The sequence below is a fragment of the Zalophus californianus genome, chromosome 14, assembly GCF_009762305.2.
Source record: "Zalophus californianus isolate mZalCal1 chromosome 14, mZalCal1.pri.v2, whole genome shotgun sequence".
NCBI lineage: Eukaryota > Metazoa > Chordata > Mammalia > Carnivora > Otariidae > Zalophus > Zalophus californianus.
The window spans coordinates 35,830,572-35,849,159 of NC_045608.1; the positions used below are offsets into that span (position 1 = coordinate 35,830,572).

Here is an 18,588-nt window from a genome sequence, read left to right on the forward strand (position 1 = left end):
TGGGAATGCCTGGGAAACAGGCGACTGGATAAAAAGCTCAGTGTCCCTCAGGTGGGTTCATTAAAGAGGGAAAACAATCACAACACATTCCGGAGCAATTTAAGTGCCAGGTGTGCAGCCCCCGGCAGGTGCCGGGAAAACTGACAAGGGTCCCTTCCCAGAACATACGGGCTGAAAGGCAATGCACGGTGGTGACAAGGAAGTCTTAGATAATGACAGGTCCTGGCAGCTGTACCGGGGACCCCGCTGGAGGGAAGTGCAGCCTCTGTGTCTTTGGCACCAGGTGCTGCCGACAGGGAGGGCTTCCCAGGGGCTCCAGCACCAGCAATTACAGCCGCCTAATGCAGAGCGCTTCGGGGCAAAAATCAGGGGAAAGCAGGTTCCCAGCTCTGACTTAATGAATCAGCAGCAAGCCTGTGTAAACAAACAGGCATCCGCCTAGCTCATGCCTAATTCATGAAGGACACACCATGTGCAGTAAACATGGTAAGTAGGTAGTTGCTGCCCTTAAAAACCATGTCATTTTAATTTCTTCGGCAGTTTGTTGTTGCTGTTTTTAAGCATGGAAAATGGGGAAGTAACCTCTAAACAAATGTGCGGGATTAACAATGGGAAGTGGCTTGGGAAAAGGGTAGTGCGTTTTCCCGGAGGGAATGTGACCTCTTGTCAAAACCCCCAAATCACGCCAGGCATTTCAAGGACAGATGCCGTTAAATTCATTACTAATTGAAGGCGGACCCATCCATGGAGCTGACGGGTAACGAGGTGAGCATTCTTCACAGCTGACCACATCCCCACAAACCTGGTATGGATTCGGAAGGATTTTTTTTTTTTTTTTTAATAAGCTTACCAGACCTAAAATTATTGAGTTTCTTTAAGCCTATGGGCTTTCATTTATGGGTAAACCTGAAACCTAGTCACCCTCTCCCCTGCATACTTTTAAAAGCTGGGATTTCCACGGTTACTTGTCCGAAGGAATAGTTTCCATCCCAAGAACCAACAGTGACTATCCTATACGGGGTGGGTCCAGGTGCCTGATGGAAGGAACAGACCACCACTGCACGACCTTTAGTTTTTCTTTTTCCAAAGCCAGGTAACTCAAAATGCAAATGCAAATATGTGCAATTTGAGGTGGTGAATAACTTTTAAGGAGTACGGTCACGGTGAATATAAGGCACCGTGCCAGCAGTTTCCAGTTCTCTCTCTCCTTATCGTCCACAAGCAGTCAACAGGTATTTGTGAAACGAACGCAGGGTTCAGAATCCACCAAACATACATTTCAGGGAAAGAAATCCATGTACACGAAAACAGACCTTCTTTAGCTTAGCTCTTCCATGTTAACCTAGCATAGGCTAATTGCTCTCTGACACTGAATTGGAATGAAATCTCCTTCATTCATTTCACTGGGCAGTTACTGAGTGCCAGAAGGCAGAGACCAAAAATTCTGATGGCGTGGAACATTTATTTTTCAGGAGTCATTACTGCTTTCACAGCAAAAGAATGGGATGAAAAAGATAACTACAGACATCACTGTAGGTCTTAGGTTTGTTGGTGGAAAGGTAAGTGTGACACTAATAATTTACGAAGTCCTCAGAATGGGCTGGGAACTTCTCTAACCACCTGACGCGTAGAAATTCACTTAATGTTTACAAGAACCCTATGAAGCAGGTGCCATGACATCCCCACCGCCCAGGTGAAAGGTGGGTGGCAGAAAGGTTGGGTGGCCCCTTCTAGGCCAGGTATCCAGGGAGCACCTGCTACCCCAGTCTCTAAGCCAGCTCCCCTGCTCTGTGTTCCAGCAGAGGGAACTGAAAGACAAGAAACAGTTTTTGTACTTTCGGGACATAAAATATTGCTTTGTAAGTTTTTGTACTTCACGTATTGGTCTCCTGGTATCTATCCCATTGTCTTATCACATTATATCTTTTATCGTACAGAAAGTTTTCCATTTTAATATGGTCAGATGTCCCATTTCTTTCCTTAGAACGTTGAACTTTTGGTATCTTTGAAACATTCTTTAAAAAAAAAAGGTCATAAATATTTTCCTTCATATTTTCTTCTAAAAGTTTTATTTTATTTTTATTTTTTTAAAAGATTTTATTTATTTTTTGACACAGAGAGACAGTGAGAGAGGGAACACAAGCAGGGGGAATGGGGGAGAGGGAGAAGCAGGCTTCCCGCGGAGCAGGGAGCCCGATGCAGGGCTCGATCCCAGGACCCTGGGATCACGACCCGAGCCAAAGGCAGATGTTAACAACTGAGCCACCAGGTGCCCCTCTTCTAAAAGTTTTAAAGCTTAATTTATAGTTAACTTAAGTTTTAAAGCTTAATTTAAAGCTTTATTTTGGTCTTTGGTATTCATTTTTGGATGTTTTATGATTTTTTCTTTTTTGTTCACATCCATAACCAAATGTCCCAACTCATCTCATTGTGAAGCTCATGCTTTCTCCACATATGGCCATAGTCAACATCTGGGCTAGTTTGACCTGTCGGTCTATTTCTCTCTTCCCAATTTATGGGACTTATAATTTTCTATTTTCCTATGTCCTTGTCTGGTTTTGATGTCAAGGTTATACTAGTCTCCTAAAATAAAGTAGGGGAGCGGTCTTGCTTTATCTCTTCTCTTCAAATAATTTTTATAAGATCCAGATTCTCCATTCCTTGAAATATTTAGTAGAACACACGTGTAAATACATTTGGGACTGGTGCTTTTCCATGGGTCAGTTTTTAGCCATAATTCACTTTTTAATTAATGTCTATTCAGAATTTGTTTCCTTTTGAGTAAGTGTTGGAAAATCATATTTGTTAAGACACTTACCTAATTGACGTCAATTTCAAATTTATTGTTAGTTACCATCTTATCTATTATGATAAAAGAATCTTTATCCTATTCCAAATATCAGGAGCTTTTGGCTTTCTATTTTTTACTTCAGATTGCCAGATGTCTGTCTAGTTCATGAATCTCCTCACAAAGCCTTTTTGATTCTGTTGATTTTTTACTATTGTTTCTTTGCTTTTCACTTAATAATTATCTGCTCTTCTATTTATTATTTCCTCTTTTCTTTAGTTGTACTCTGTTCTTCACATATCTTCTTGAATTAGATACTTAATCTCTCTCCTTTTCTAACAACATTTAAAACATATACATCCTTTTAGGTACTATTTTATTTGCACCCTATAAGTTTACTCTCTGATACTTCTTTATTCAGGTTCGAACTATGTTCTGATTTATATCAGGGCATTTTACTTTGACCCATGAGTTGGTGGAAGTGCTTTCTCACCTAGATCCTCAGTGAAGACTGATCTGCCTTTTTTACTTCCCGGTTCTGGTGTCCGGCTGGCTTTCCCCCTTCTGCCTCCCTCCACCTTCCCCTGGACAGTCCTTTCTCTGAGTGTCTACCTTTTGTGGCAGCCTCAGTTCAAATTCCTAGTCCTGCACAGGCCTAAGACATTATCTTCTGTTCTCAGTGGGCTGTACAACCCAAGATCCATGATTGCAAAGGTTGAGGCCCGCTCCCCACTCCCTCCAAGACTCACCCTCCCCCACCCGCCCAGCTTCCAGAGAATAGTGCCTGTGTCCACTCTCCGTCTGGTCCTCATTCTTCTGGTTTCTAGTAGTTTCCTTTTTTGAGAGCTAAGCTAAACATTTTTAACATATATATTTACATTTACACGTGATTTATACGTATATTACATACAAACATGAAAACACATTTATATTTTATCTAGAATTTCTAGATGTTCGTAGGAGGAGGGTTTTCAGATTATTTAGTTTGCTATTTTTGCTAGAAATCGAAGTATCTCCTACTTCTTAATGTCTCTCTTCTTGAGTTGCATCTCCTGATACTTCTGAAAATCCTTTTTTGGAAAGAGCTTTATTGAAGTATAATTGATATACAATTACAACATACAGTGCTAACTTGATGAGTTTCGACTATGCGTACATCCTGATGGTATCACTATAATCAAGGTAATAGACATATCCAATGCCTCCCCAGGTTTCCTGTGTCCCTTTGTTGTTTCATTTTTTGTAAGAACACTCAACATGAGATGTACCCTCCTAACAAAGTAGGTGCACAAAACCATACTGTTAACTTTGTAAGCACTATTTCCCCCAGCAGAACTCCAGAACTTACTCATCTAGTGTAACTGAAACTTTGTACCCACTGAACATCAACTCCACATTTCTCTCTCCTCCCAGCCCTTGGCAACCACCATGGTATCCTCTGCTTCTATGAATGTGACTATTTTGGAAAATTCATATAAGTAGAATCATGTATTTTGTGACTGGCTTATTTCACTTAACATGATGTCCTCCAGGTTCATCCACCTTGTTGTAAATGGCAGGATTTCCCCATTTTTTAAGGCTGACCAAGAATCTTAAGAAACAACCCCTGGATGGCGTCTGCCCCCATATTTCACTTCTAGGCTTAATCTCCAGGCTGCCCTTGCTGCCGAGGGTCAATCTCAGAAGGTCAACCTTCTCTAAGAAGTAAAGGGTTCTTGAGTGGAGCAGAGCTGTAGACCCTACTATAAAACAACGCAACTGCACTCTGTGTATATTCTCATTTTTAAATTCCACTTTGGACATAATCCCACCACTACCGAGGTCATAACTACGGAAGCATTTCCTGGTTAAACAAAAATAGCTCTCATTACCAGTTCCTCCAGATAAAGCAGTACAAGACTTTGGGCGCAGATGATGATCTCTGTTTTACAGGTTAAGAAACAGAGGACCAGGAAAGGAAAAAGTAAGCAAGAGGAGATGCAGGAATGCCCTGCTAATGACTGCACCCAGTGCTGTACACTGTTTTTAGAGTCAATTTTCCCGAGTTAGAATGCAGTCATGTCTAATGCAGCGCCTATTGAGTTTTGACACCCAACAACAAGTGTTCGTGTTTAGAGGTGTTATTGTGTGCTCAATATAGCCAGATAACAACTGCTTTTAAATCTTGAGTGCCTTTCCTGTCTGTTGCTATCGCAACAAATGAAAGCAATTCAGTCTATGTTTACTGATGATTTATAAGCAAGTGAAGCAAGCGATAGGAGGCAGTGCAGTAGTTCATGATTTCTGGAGTATACATGATACTTCAAAAGCCTATTCTTGCCTTACTTCATGTTACCAGCTGAGCAAGGAACACGTGGCAGTGTAGGTGGAGAGCCGACTTACCCTTCCCACTTCCACGAGGTTGGTGACCATTATGATGCTTGCGGTGTTTTCGTGCCACACCATCCTCCAGAAGTCATAGATGGTCTCTTGCATTGGTCCTGCAGCAAAATGGAACATAGGCTTTTTTTTTTTTAAGTTTGCAACTGGAAGATTTCTGGGGCTTGCAAGTAAAATGATTAATATCCACAGGCAGTCCCCTCACTCTTACAGATGGACTTGGCTCTCCTTTCTAGTGTTGATGCAAATGGGACTCTTTCTCAAACAGCACCCATAGAAATACTGAATTTTTCATTCATGGTTGAATTTTCTCAGGTCATCAAACGTATCTGCATTTGAGCTCTTTCTACCCCTCTTAAACTACTGCTGTGAAAGAAAGTTATTTCTCCATCATTTAGCTATTTTATCTCCATAATACTCAAGAGTGAAATTTTTAAAAAGTGGGTAACATTATTCTTCCTGCTAACAACTGGCAGATATCCCAGGGAAATGGCAGATAGAATGAAATGAGCCTCTATAGGAAAAATGGCCTTTTCTTGTTTCTAATATTTTTCTTATTCTGTGCTGTCAGAGTAATCCTCTTTTTTTTTTTTTTTTCACCTGACTTCCAAAAGTGAGAGAGAAGTTAGACTTTTAAGCAGTTGTACTTCCTGTCACTGACCATGATCAGCATCTTGGGCTCAGCTCTTGAGATCTGAGTATTCAAAAGCTCTTTCTTATGGACTGGGAAGAAAAAGGGGAGACAGGCATTATAAAACGTCGTTTCTATAGATACTAGCAGGTATAGGAAGTTGGAATATAAAATTTCTTTGAATCCAGATTTGTAAAAACCCTAATCTCTACCCTATGCTCATGCATATTTGAGGGTGTGAGCGTCACAGTATAAATCTTTGTAAGACAAGCAGAAATGCAAGGAAATGAGAGGAGTATAACTTCGAAGGCATGAGAGTCCCATGATGTGTGGAATCATACAAATATTCAGGCACATGCTGGGACCAGGACCCAATCGTACCATAGGATCTTGACATTGCAGATTACTGGATTGGAAGCTCAAATATTTGGATTTGAGATTTGCCTCTGCCTTTTAACTGGCTGTGTGATTTTGGACAAGTTAGCCACCGTGAGCTTCAGTGTCATCATCGTTCTTTATCTACATACTGATTTCAGTAACACTTCTCAGGGTTATTTTGAGGATCCATGGAGTTAACGCATACTCAGGCATTTTATAAATAGCAGAGCATTAGAACAAAGGCAAGGTGTGTTTAAAGATATTTATGAATGGTCCTTCCTTGGCTAAGGTTTGGACACTGAGCAATGGTGGCACACCTGGAAGCCCCCTTCAATCACCTTCCATTCATCTTGACCAATTATCAGCTGGTTCTTGTGTAATTTTTCTTCTCCTGCTTTGCCATCAAAACCTCCTTCCCATCTGTCCACAACACAAGCTTCTGTCATTCCTCCTCGCTGCTCTGACTACACACTCACCCTTCCTGTGAAAACTGACTCCACCTTCTGATGTCTCTGAGGCTCGTCCCTTTATAGGACCACGCACACCGCCTCTCACAAAGCTGCGCCTGCCATTTCAGCCCATGTCCCTTGGCATGTGTGTGCCATTCTCTTGATGTATGGGCTGAAGATTTCAATGACTTCAATCTAAGGTTACAGAGGGGACAAGTAAACATTGGATCTTCTCTATTACTACCTTTCTAGCTTGTGGAAAAGAATATTCACAGCTTGTCACTTATTCACAAGAAAGAAAAATACCCCGAGTCTATCTTTGTGTAAACAGATAGTCTTCCCAGCATACCCTCCAAACAAAGGGGTAGTCCAGACACTTTCTGCTTCCTTCACTAGACACACAGGCCTGTGCCACCTACTCTGAAAGTTCCAGAAACAGTTCTGATGACAGTGGTTATAGTGGATGAATCAGATACTCCAGCATCATGGAAGGCATGTGCCTACAGAAGAAAAACTACCTCTCTCTTCAGTGCCCGATAGGAGTCACCCCAGAGATATTCCAGGCTCGGGGCAAGTTCCCAAGGGCAGCTCACTTACCCTTTCTTAGCTTTAGATTCCCTTGTTATTACTTCATTCCAGTTCCCCCTGGAGGGAAACACAGCTGTTACGGTTTTCTACGATTTCCTTTGTGTGTTTACCTGAGACATGGCAGGAGCTCAATGAATAAATGCATCAGTCTGTATGCATATGTATAAACTGTATTATTTATTATTAAAATGTCTCTAAATATTAAATAATATTAATATATCATATATGCACGAATCCCTTCCTCGACTGATGTTTTGGAGATTATCTGTAGAAGCTGGAAAGCACATTGGTCTTACTCCTTTCCAATACGTTGAAAGTGGGGGGCATCTTTTGCAAGGGTCTCTTCAGAATGAGAGTGATGATCATGTAGGCCTCAGAACGCTGTGATGGAACTGCTGTCAATCACTAAGCAAATCACTCCTCTGTGTCCCAGACTCAACGCTTTGTATCTCAACTCAGCCCATTTCCCTAGGTAACCAGAATGCCGTTCCTGGCCTCCAGTAACTGTTCTCTACTGAGGACCATGGTTCTCAACTCTGGCTGCATATGTGTGTAGCTTTTAAAAAGTTCTTAGATCCCCCAGTTCCACCCACATCATTACCAATGGCAAGATAACATTCTTTTTGATGGCTGAATAATATTCCATTGTGTATATATACCACATCTTCTTTATCCATTCGTCTGTTAATGGACATCTGGGCTCTTTCCACATTTTGGCTATTGTTGATAGTGCTGCTATAAACATTGGGGTGCAGGTGCCCCTTTGAATCACTATGTTTGTATCCTTTGGGTAAGTATCTAGTAGTGCAATTGCTGGGTCATAGGGCAGCTCTATTTTTAACTTTAAGGAACCTCCATACACTCTTTTCCAGAGTGGCTGCACCAGCTTGCATATGCTAAGCGAAATAAGTCAGTCAGAGAAAGACAAATACCACATGATTTCACTTGTATGTGGAATTTAAGAAACAAAACAGAGGGTCATAGGGGAAAGGAGGGAAAGATAAAATAAGATGAAATCAGAGAAGGAGACAAACCATAAGAGACTCTTAACTCTAGGAAACCAAAAAGGTTGCTGGAGAGGAGGAGGGTGGGGAGATGGGTAACTGGGTGATGGGCATTAAGGAGGGCATGTGATGTAATGAGCACTGTGTATTACACGAGATTGATGAATCACTGAACTCTACACATCTGAAACTAATAATACACTGATGTTAATCAACTGACTTTAAATAAATGAAGTTTAAAAAAATTCTGAGATCCTAACCCAAAAGACTGATTTAATTGGCCTGGGGTGAGGTTAGGTCTGGGTGTGTTTTCATATCTCTCCTGGTGGAGAACTGCAGATCCACAGCATCAAGAACATTTGGCTCCATCTTCCAATGTATCAGGTGGTCTCACATGGAGATGTAATGTAATGATTGCTTTGAATCTACTGATTAGTCTAACTTTATATACCAGCGATTTGAATCAAGGAATCCGATTTCTCTCTGATTTAGAAGGAACTTCACACATAGAATGTCATCTGGGAACATGGCTATACCACCTCACCAAGGGGCTGAGGCAGTTAAGGTGATAGGGTTGTTGTTGTTGTTGTTTTTAATGTTTACATAACTACATATGGGTTATCTTTAAAACAAAGGGCATTTATAAGCTTTAGTGGCTCACTTGGTTGATGATATAAATGGTAGTCTTGATGATTTTCTTACCTGCTGATGTAGAAAAAAAAATAGGAATAGACTAAAAAAAAAAAAAAACCAATTAGGATAGAAAAGTTAGACCAAAAGAAAAAAAAAAAGATTGGGATAGAAAAATGAATTAGGTCATTGTTCTATTCAATGCTAAAATTAGAGGACAGGTATCCAGAAGAACTAAAACAGCTTGGGTTAAGATCTGAAAATGAACCTGAATACAAAGATTATTCTAAGCAGATCGCAGAAAGAAAACAAACCAACCAACCATGCAATGCGAGGGTCCCGAGTCCCTATCACCCCTGGTGCAGTTTTGCTTTGGTCTTCCTCGTCTCCTTTCCCCTCCCGCCGTGGGGTCAGTGCACCGTCAGTATCTGAGAGCAGCCCTTGGCGACACACCACGTGACCATCTCCCTGACCTGGTCACGGTGGGAGTTCACCAATAAAACTGCTCAGGAGCGGGCACTAGAGAGTCTTCTTGGCTAATGATTCAAGATATTTTCATGAATGCTCATTCAAATCATATTTTTTGTTTTTGTTCTTTTTGGAGGGGGCAAGAAAAGAAAAAGGAAGGCACCCCAATTCAAGGTTTTTAAGGCAACATTGGTCAATCCTGTTTTTCTTTTCTCTTTGAAATTAGTCAAATGATACTGAATAATATATTTCAAATTATTTCCTGAGACACGGATACATTCTGACTCAGAGATCTATGTCTTTTAACAAAATCAAAAAGCATGCCAGAGGCCGGGGCGGGGTAGGCTTTGCTGATCCCAAGGGCCATTCCCTTTGATTTTGGCAGCTCCTGGTGGGGGTCTGAGAGACCCTGGCCACCAGAAGCCTAGAAATGCGTGCCTGGGACACAAGGCGGTTACCCTGGCACCCACGCCCTCACAGGGCTATTTGGGGGGAACCTCAGTGGAAGATCAATATTCCTCGGCCTCTGATGTCTGTCTCCCAAAAGCTGGCGTGGCAAACACCCTTACCATGAGGACAGTAGTAGGTCACTGGAGATTGCTCCCAGGCTGGACAAACGACTACCAAGACAACGAATCTACAACAGCAGACAATGGACTCTGACAAACCTCCCTCGCTCCAGGGAGCAACAGCGGTGACCCACAGCTGTGGTCACCCACAGCCCCGCTGTCTGATTTCTGCAGGTTGTGAGTGCCTTACAGATGTTTGTAAAATAGGCAAGAAGGTGATTCTCAGCAGTCGTCCCCTCGTGGAGCTAAAGCATTTGAAAGGTAAGGTCTCGAAATTTCAATATCAGGCCAATAATACATTCCATTTCCCTCACAATAGTTGGCTTACACAGACCTCTGCTGAGAAGAAAATGTACGTGGGGGCCATTCTGACTACCAACAAGCCTGGAAGGAACAGCAACAACAAAAAGGTCAGGGAGGACTAGAGCTCAATTAAAAAAAGTGAAAGGCAATGAAAAGCATAAGTGAAAGCCGTTCAAGGATGGGCTCCATTGTGTTCAGATGAGTTCTCTAGTTCGTGGGAAGTGAGAGATATTAAAAATCATCATTTCAAATCTTGATAGAAGACTTGTATCTCTTCTTTTCACATTCTAATTTCTCTACGTTGTGTTTTCTGTGTTACCTAGCGCCGCCGAGAGGTCAAGGTCCTTAAGCTCACGATGGCATATTAGAGTTTTTTGAAGGGAAGAAAGGTAGTACAAATTCAAATTGCGATCCATCGTAAATAGAATAATACCTAACTTCTTTGGGGCACTTGCTATTGCCCAGGTCTCATGTGAAGTATTTTATGTCTTATCTCATTCAGTTAAAAAACTGCAATCCTATGTAATAGGTGCTATGGTTCTCCCCCATTTTACTGAGAGGAGGGGAGGCCAAGGAAGTCAGGCACTTTGTTGAAAGGCACACAACTAGTGGGCTGTCGAGCTGACCTTTGAGGTCTATCCCACCATGTGACACTGCCTCCGCACCAATGTCAAAAGCACCTCAGAAGGGTTCTAGCTGACAGGGGTGTGTGTGTGTGTGTGTGTGCAGTCATCATGATCCTGACAAGAAGATAATAGAAGAAAACCCATGTCAACCACCTGAAACAACCTCTTCAAACGTGTTTTTTCTTTTTTCTACCAGGTTGATTCCTGCCTTTAAACCTCCCATGGGTCCTAATGCCACAGAATCAAATCCAGCTTCCTGAGCATGGCCAGTCCCAGTCCCTTTCTCCACCACCCCAACCTCTCCTACCTCCTGAGCTGCCTCCACTCAGGAGCATTTCCAGAGCAGATGCCCTCCTCCAATTGCTATCATCTTCCTCCTACACAGGTGTCAATTCAAGCCTGCAGGTCCTGCTGTCTCAGCTTGGCCCACTGAAGGTCACCCCGTCAGTCAGGTGTTCCGAGACCTGAGCCATGTCTCCCTCTTTCTTCAAACATTTGCAGTCAGTTGTGATGCCAATGTTTTTAATGCACGTCTTCCTTGGTGGTCTGTGAATGTGGACCTGCCCATTCAGGTTACAGTTTCTCTGTGCCCAATGGTCTTATACCTAGCTTGCTTCCCTCATTCATACCCCCTTGCTGGCCCCTGGTGGGAATTTGAGTGGGCAGCCTGTATCTATAGGAGGGCATTCAGCCTGCTCTGTGCCAGACACTCCTCAAGGTATAGAAGGGATGCCAAGGTGAGTGATAGAAACATAGGCCTTACTTTCAAGAAGCTTGTACTTGTATAAGGTAGAGATAAGTCAAGAACATACAACGCTCTCATTAAAAGGGAGTAAGTATCCTAAGATACTTGAACTTCAAACTGAGCTATGCACGCCTCTGGAGACACATGGAGATTTTCCATGGGGCACATGACTAGTTTTAAAAGGATTCATTTCTAGATAATTAACTCTATGTGGATGCTACCAAAACTGATCTCCCTGAGAAGGAGCCCCTATGCACAGTGGTCTTTCTCGCACCTAACAAAACCCTCACCCATTTCAAATACTATGATGGGGCACTGCTCAGGTATACAACCTACAGGTCTGAAACAAAGCAATCGACTGAAATATTGGCTCTGAAAATACACTGGGCTTCCTGCCTTCCTTGTCTGAAATGGTATTTCTATTAAGGGTAAAATCTGATGTTAGAAATGGGGATTTTTTTTAAATAACAGGAACATTTTATTTCTTACGTAATGCCATTCAAACCTGTGCTTGATCATATTAGAGACTGGGGTATTTTGGTTCATGCTGGGATGCTCTGAATTCAGAACACTTGAAGCAGTAGAGGCTAGTAATGTTTATTCTTTTTTTTTTTTTTTTTTTTTTAGAGGGAGAGGAAGGGCAGAGAGAGAGGGAGAGAGAATCTTAAGCAGGCTCCATGCTGAGCACAGAGCCTGACTCAGGGCTTGATCTCACAACCCTGAGATCATGACCTGAGCTGAAACCAAGAATTGGACACTTTACTGACTGAGCCACCCAGGTGCCCCTGGTAATGACTATTCTTTTAAATGCAAGTGGAATGTTTTGCTGGACCACCAAATTTTTCTGGATGAAACCCATGGCTGAAAGTTTCATGTGTTTTCTTTCAGGTTAGATATGCTTCAATCCGTAAAGCAGTTAAAATATATTTATCACATATAAAATATTTATTCTAATTATATCAATCCTCATTTTATCTTAGAAAATATTTTAATATTGTCTATCTCCTTTTCACAAGTGGGCTCAGTGGGCTGGAAAGCTGAGTCTAGCTACCAAAAGGCCAAGTCCAGAGGGAGCCGCTGAGGTCTCCTGTGGGATATAGATGGATGTGTGTCTATGGTGGAGGGACCTATTTTATTTGTTGAACAAAAACTCCCAAGAAACAGGAATATGTTGAATGTGAAGAGTAAAAAGGAGTAAATAAAGAGATGATGCTCTATATTGATTAATGAGAGGAACAATTTTTGACTATTTTACTCTAGATATATTAAAAAATGTTAAAATATTCCAAGGATGGCTCCCTGGGCATGCAGGTGGCTGGCAGAGACCAGAAGTGGAAATGTCTAGGCAGTGTGGAAATGTCTGGAGTCCTAAAGATAGTGGCAGCATGGCTCCAGGTGGTGATTCCTCTTGAGCAGCACACAGAGTATGGGGGTGTGAAAGTCAGAGCATCGGTGGGCAGGGTGATAGCCCTCTGGGTGGCCTCACACAGCTGGCACACTCAAGGTTACCTCGTGCAGAGATGAGGCTCACATTTGAATCAGACTGGGGAGACTGAGGCTGCCCTTGGAGGGAGTTTTGGATGAAACTGAGCAGGATTCTTGCTGTCCCTAATGTGAAGGAGCCAAGCGAGGGCCCTGGGCTGGAAAGGGGACCTGGGAAGGGAGATGACAAGGATGGTGAACAATGAACTGAGGCATGATGATGAGCTCCTCGGGCCAGGTGTGCTTTCTGTATTTACCACCGTGACTGTGTAAATTTCCATTTTAAGATGAGAGACAGGTTTAGGAGAATAAATGCCCTTGAAGCTGGGATTGCAACCCAGGACAATCCAGCTGCACTTTTTAGATTTCAGAATGGTCTCGGTAGACTGGGTGGGGGTGGGGCTTGTTCGTGAACGTCAATCCTCCAGCTGTGACGTGACTGGTCCCGGGTGGGTGGGGGGGGTGGCTGTGCGTGGTGTGGGGTACACACTGAACGGTGGAAGTACAGACGGAAGGGGCGGGGACCCTAAAGGCAAAGTAGCTGCAGAAAACCTAGGAGTCCTTGCTCTGGGCACTGGCCTGGCTTGGGCTTGGTCAAGTCCTACAGCATCCAGTTCACTCCATTAGGACTGAAGAGGAGTGAAGGTGGAATTCGGATGTGGAAAAAGATCAGTCTAGGATTTATGCATTTATTTTAAAGCTCTTGCTCATAAATAAAGGGGTCCTAAATTTTTGATCCATTATTGTTATTTTTACTGCTGGCAATAATCTAGAATAAGTATTATGAAGTCAGTGATTCAACATTCAGAGCATTAGATGTCCCTTCAGTGGTTTCTGAATAAGTTTTTATTACAAAACTTTATGTGATTTCTCAATATGATTGTTCCATAGCACAACTATAATTTTACATTTAGTAGCTTTTCATTTGTGCAGTACTGAAATGTAAAAGGTAAAACATGCCACCATGTTTTACGAACTGTATCTGCCTTGTGTGTGTCACAAAAGTGATAATGGTGACCCAGAGAACAGTCGGCTTCTGCATTAATAATCCTTAACAACACTTACTTGATAGGTGCGTTTGGTCTTCCCTGAGGATACTTATGTTAAAATCATGGAATTTTTATGAATAATTTTTGGTTTCTGCTGTGGAAGGTGGAAACCAAAGTTGAGATGGCTGGGTGCATGAGATGTGATTTGCTCATTTTCCTGAATTGCTAAGAATATCCTTACTCCCCACCCCCGAAATTACCATTTAAAAGAAACAATACAAATCAACTAAGGAATCAGAAGCAAACACTGAGGATTGTTCTATGATGGGGAAAACTTGGGAATACTTTATTTAACTTAAATTAAAAAATATAACTAGTAGCATGTTAAAATAGGATTTCTAAGGATAGCTCTTACGTGAAGCACCCTCTACGTCCAGAATTACAGGGTTCAGAACGTTCACCAGTCTACTGGAATTTTCATTTAGTGACAGTAAAAGAGAAAAGAGGCACTGGAGCTATAATAAAATACACCTTTTTAGAAGCAGAGTCAAAAGCGATGACTAAAATAATGACATTAAATAGTGTTTTCAGCTAATAATTTCAGTGGTTAGCACACAAAGATAAAGCCCCTCTTACCCTGGAGTCGACTTTCCCGCTGCAAGTCTTTTCCCTTTGCCTGGCCCACTCAGGTGAGCAGCTACTTGCCAATTACCCCTTTTAGTCTAAATTGGCTCACAGGTGTGTGTTCTTCTTATAACCGAAAACCAGGCATGTACTCCCTGCCATATTCATTAGTAACATTTCCCCTCAAACACATAATCCACATGTTGATGTTTACAGTTCACTCATACCATTCCCTAAAATTGTCCTTTGAGACTGAAATAAGAAAGTGTGCCAACACTGTGCAAATATTCGTGGCTCTCCCTAGATGATTAGTTTCATGGAATGTTGGTTTCCAGGTGCATTACTAGAACATATGCAATCCTGATGGAACACCAAAAGGTCATGTCGGATTTAATTAAGAGAAAATTGGTACAAACCAAACACTAATGGACAGGCTGCATGCAGATTCTAAAATAGGCCAGGAAGCCTCTCTCTATGGCATGAGTCATAACCCTTTAAACATTACCTCTGTTTTGGTTAATAATGTGTCTTTGATCTTATTCATTTATTCAATTAAAATAGTTATAAAATATTTAAAAACAAAAACGATAAAGAATAATATACTACTCTTTGCTATGTCTAATAAAGATATATGTAATCAATACCCATTTTCTGCCTAAGAAATATAAGGCACTTGGTATTTTAAAATTCTAATCTCTCCTTTCCCATTTTTCACATTCATACTGTCTAGTATCTTAGTTCCAATATGAGCTCATCCTACTCGATTAGTCATTTTAATTCCTTTCTTTTCTGTTGTAAATTTTTATATACCTTCATCGTTTTTATTGTGGTTTTCCCTAATTTATCTTTGCTAGGATAAACTTCCTGCATTTCCATACCACTCTTAACTACGTCTCAAGTCACAGCAAAAATAAAGAAGCACATTTTAAAAAAAAGTAAACTGGAAACAAAATGAGTCAAGTATTCTGAGTATTTTTTCCTTTCCCCTACCAGGAATTTTAAGACCTTTAAACAAGAAAATAAATGAAAACAGTAGCTTTGAGACCTAAGTTTGTCATAATATTTTTAGAAGTTTTCTTTTTCGTTAAACAAAAGCTACATGTGTTTTAAAATTAACTAGCATTTAAAAATAAAAATCTGTAAGATCACCCCTGGAAGTCTTCAAATAAATTATTTGTGACATACAAACACATACATACTTTTAACCATTTAGATACATTAGTGTAGTAATAAAATGCCAAATAAAGATTTAAAAAAAAGCCAAAGAATAACTGTGGTGGCTCTCCTACCACATATGCCATATGATGACTTAAATTACAATCATGGGTTTTGTTAAAAAGAAAAACACCAACATATTTTTGTCTATGAAAATGTTGGCACACAAACTCAAAACTAAAATGTTTTTGGGGGTGCCTGGGTGGCTCAGTCGTTAAGCGTCTGCCTTCAGCTCAGGTCATGGTCCCAGGGTCCTGGGATCGAGTCCTGCATCGGGCTCCCTGCTCAGGGGGGATCCTGCTTCTCCCTCTCCCACTGCCTCTCCCCCTGCTAATGCTCTCTCTCTCTCTATCTCTGTGTCTCAAATGAATAAATAAAATCTTAAAAAAAAAAAAAGCAGAGAGGTGTCTTGGTGGCTCAGTCGGTTAAGCAGCTGTCTTCCGCTCAGGTCATGGTCCCAGGGTCCTGGGATCGAGTCCCACATCGGGCTCCCTGCTCAGTGGGAGGCCAGCTTCTCCCTCTCCCACTCCCCCTGCTTGTGTTCCCTCCCTTGCTGTCTCTCTCTGTCAAATAAATAAACAAAATCTTTAAAAAAATAAAAAAATAAGGTTTTTGAAAGTGATATAAATGTTTTAACTGTTAAGAAAACTTAGACAAAAATCTATGTGTCATACAAAAGTAGAATAAGGTAGTCTGATTGTGTTGCCAGGAAATTTGTTTTGGAAACTTGTTAATAAATTATTGGTGAAAAATTTTAATATCCTGTTTGCTTTCCCCTGTGTGAGTAGTGAGGCTTTGGGTGTGGGTCAGGGTGGGAGTCACCTTCACTCAAAGCCATGGGCATGATCACTCACAAGTAAGGTGTCTATATTTTCTTGCCTGCATGTACATATTTCACTGGCTATCTCCATATTTTTTAAAGAACACAACCATGATACTGTTATATAATTTTAAAAAGAACAATAATTCTTTAAATTCATTGTACACTGATTAACTATTTCTGCAGTCCTTTTCCTCAGCTGACAGGCAGTGCTTGGGGGACACCTGCATTTCCTGGGACTCTGCTGGGTGAAATGGATCTCAGAAGTGGTCTGCAGGAATTCCTTTTGGTTCAGCCCCACACTGTCTACTGTCTCTTTGGTGCAGATTATAACTGACCACTTTTAGGCATCTTGGTCAACCACCAGCCAAGCAGAAGATGGTGCCCGCCTAACTAGCCCCACCCAACACAGGCAGGTTGAAGGAGGAGCCCAGGAGCACACATCTTTCCCTTTATTCCCCCCACTGCTCCTCTGTCATTATTATTCTCTTTTCCACAAGATCATTTCTCAGCCCCATTTGTTATCCAGTGGTTTCTTAGCCTTCCAAAGCTCCTAAAATATTCTTGTGTATTCTTATCTCAGAAATTGGTCTGGACAAAGCCTGTTGTGAAAAAACTTGTCTGGCCTTTGGAATTAGTGGTTTTCACCTGCATGTGATCTGACTCTAGGTGTACTTCAGGAAAGCCTTCAGAACACCAAGACTGGTGTCCTTTGCTGCTATCAGAGCTGCTCAATTTCTGCAAGACTTCAAAAGCAGAAGGAAAATACGTTTCTCCAAGCTTATGATATAGCTTATTGTCTTTCCAACCCATGTCTGTCCTTTGTTTCAAAATGATGATAATCAAAAAACAAAACAAAACAAAACAAAACAACAAAATGATGATCATCTTTGCACTTTGAGGAGGATGCAAGATATTGGTGAAAAAGTAAGTGGTTCCCTTTGATACATCCTTCTGGAAGGAAGCATGAACAGGTGTAGAATTATTAATTTTTATGAAAACTGTATGGGTATACACTATACCTGCATTAAAGCCTGAACTGCCTATGTGTTACTGAAAGTGTGTCTTTTGGAATCCACATGATGATAACGATAAGAATCACAGCTAGTATTTACTGAGCAGCTGCTTGCAGAGCTGGTATCTGAGCCTAGACAGTCTACCTCTGGAATCCACTCTCATTAGCCTCTCTTCTCCATTGCTGCTTGGAGGGGAAAGTCTTACCCTAGCAACTGACATAAAAATAATTTTGTGTATGGAAGGAATTTGGGGACCCCAGTTTCAAAGATTTGATCATGGCAATGTTGCATAAGCATAGCAGTATGTGTGAATAAAACCAGCAATGGGGTGATCCTTAGCATGACCTGTGCTTGGAACTGAAATGTTCCAAAGCATTTCTCAAAATCCCGTCTACCTAGATGAACCTTATTTGGATTTTACTCTTTGTGGACTATATTCAGCCCTCCTCTGGAATCAGGCCTCCTTGGCAGTTACATAAACATTTTCAGCATGCAGTGATGCCACTGTGAATGGGAAGGCAAAGGCTGCTATTATTACTGATGTGGGAAGCTGAATGATAAAGGCAGACAAATCAGATTTGAGTGACAGGGGTAAAGATTAGGCCTCCAAAGAGAAACTCTTACAGAGAAAAGAAAGAAAGGGTTGGTAGGCAGCGTGTGGCAATAATCTGCTCTCCCCTGCAGAGACAGAGGCCCCACTCCTGGAGGGATCTTTGGTTCTTGATCCCTGGGAAGCGTTGTATGGCAATATTGCCTAAAGAGCTGGGAAGAGACGCATGAGAAAGTGTTTGTAGCCTCAGAAGGGAGGCACATGACAGATGTTCACACCGTAAGAGCCTCTTGCTGGCTGAGTCACAGAGCATTCATCAGGCCTGTCTCTAAAG

General features: G+C 41.6%; 1 protein-coding gene across 7 annotated transcripts in view; it reads right to left on the reverse strand.

Moving 5' to 3' along the window:
• Positions 1–18,588, reverse strand: part of PTPRM (protein tyrosine phosphatase receptor type M) — an 824,645-nt gene that overhangs the window by 47,139 nt on the left and 758,918 nt on the right. For all 7 annotated transcript variants that reach the window (XM_027575435.2, XM_027575436.2, XM_027575438.2 and 4 more), the window contains one exon: positions 5,171–5,268. In XM_027575435.2, coding sequence (XP_027431236.1) covers positions 5,171–5,268 — 98 coding nt within the window. The remainder of the gene's footprint in view (positions 1–5,170; positions 5,269–18,588) is intronic.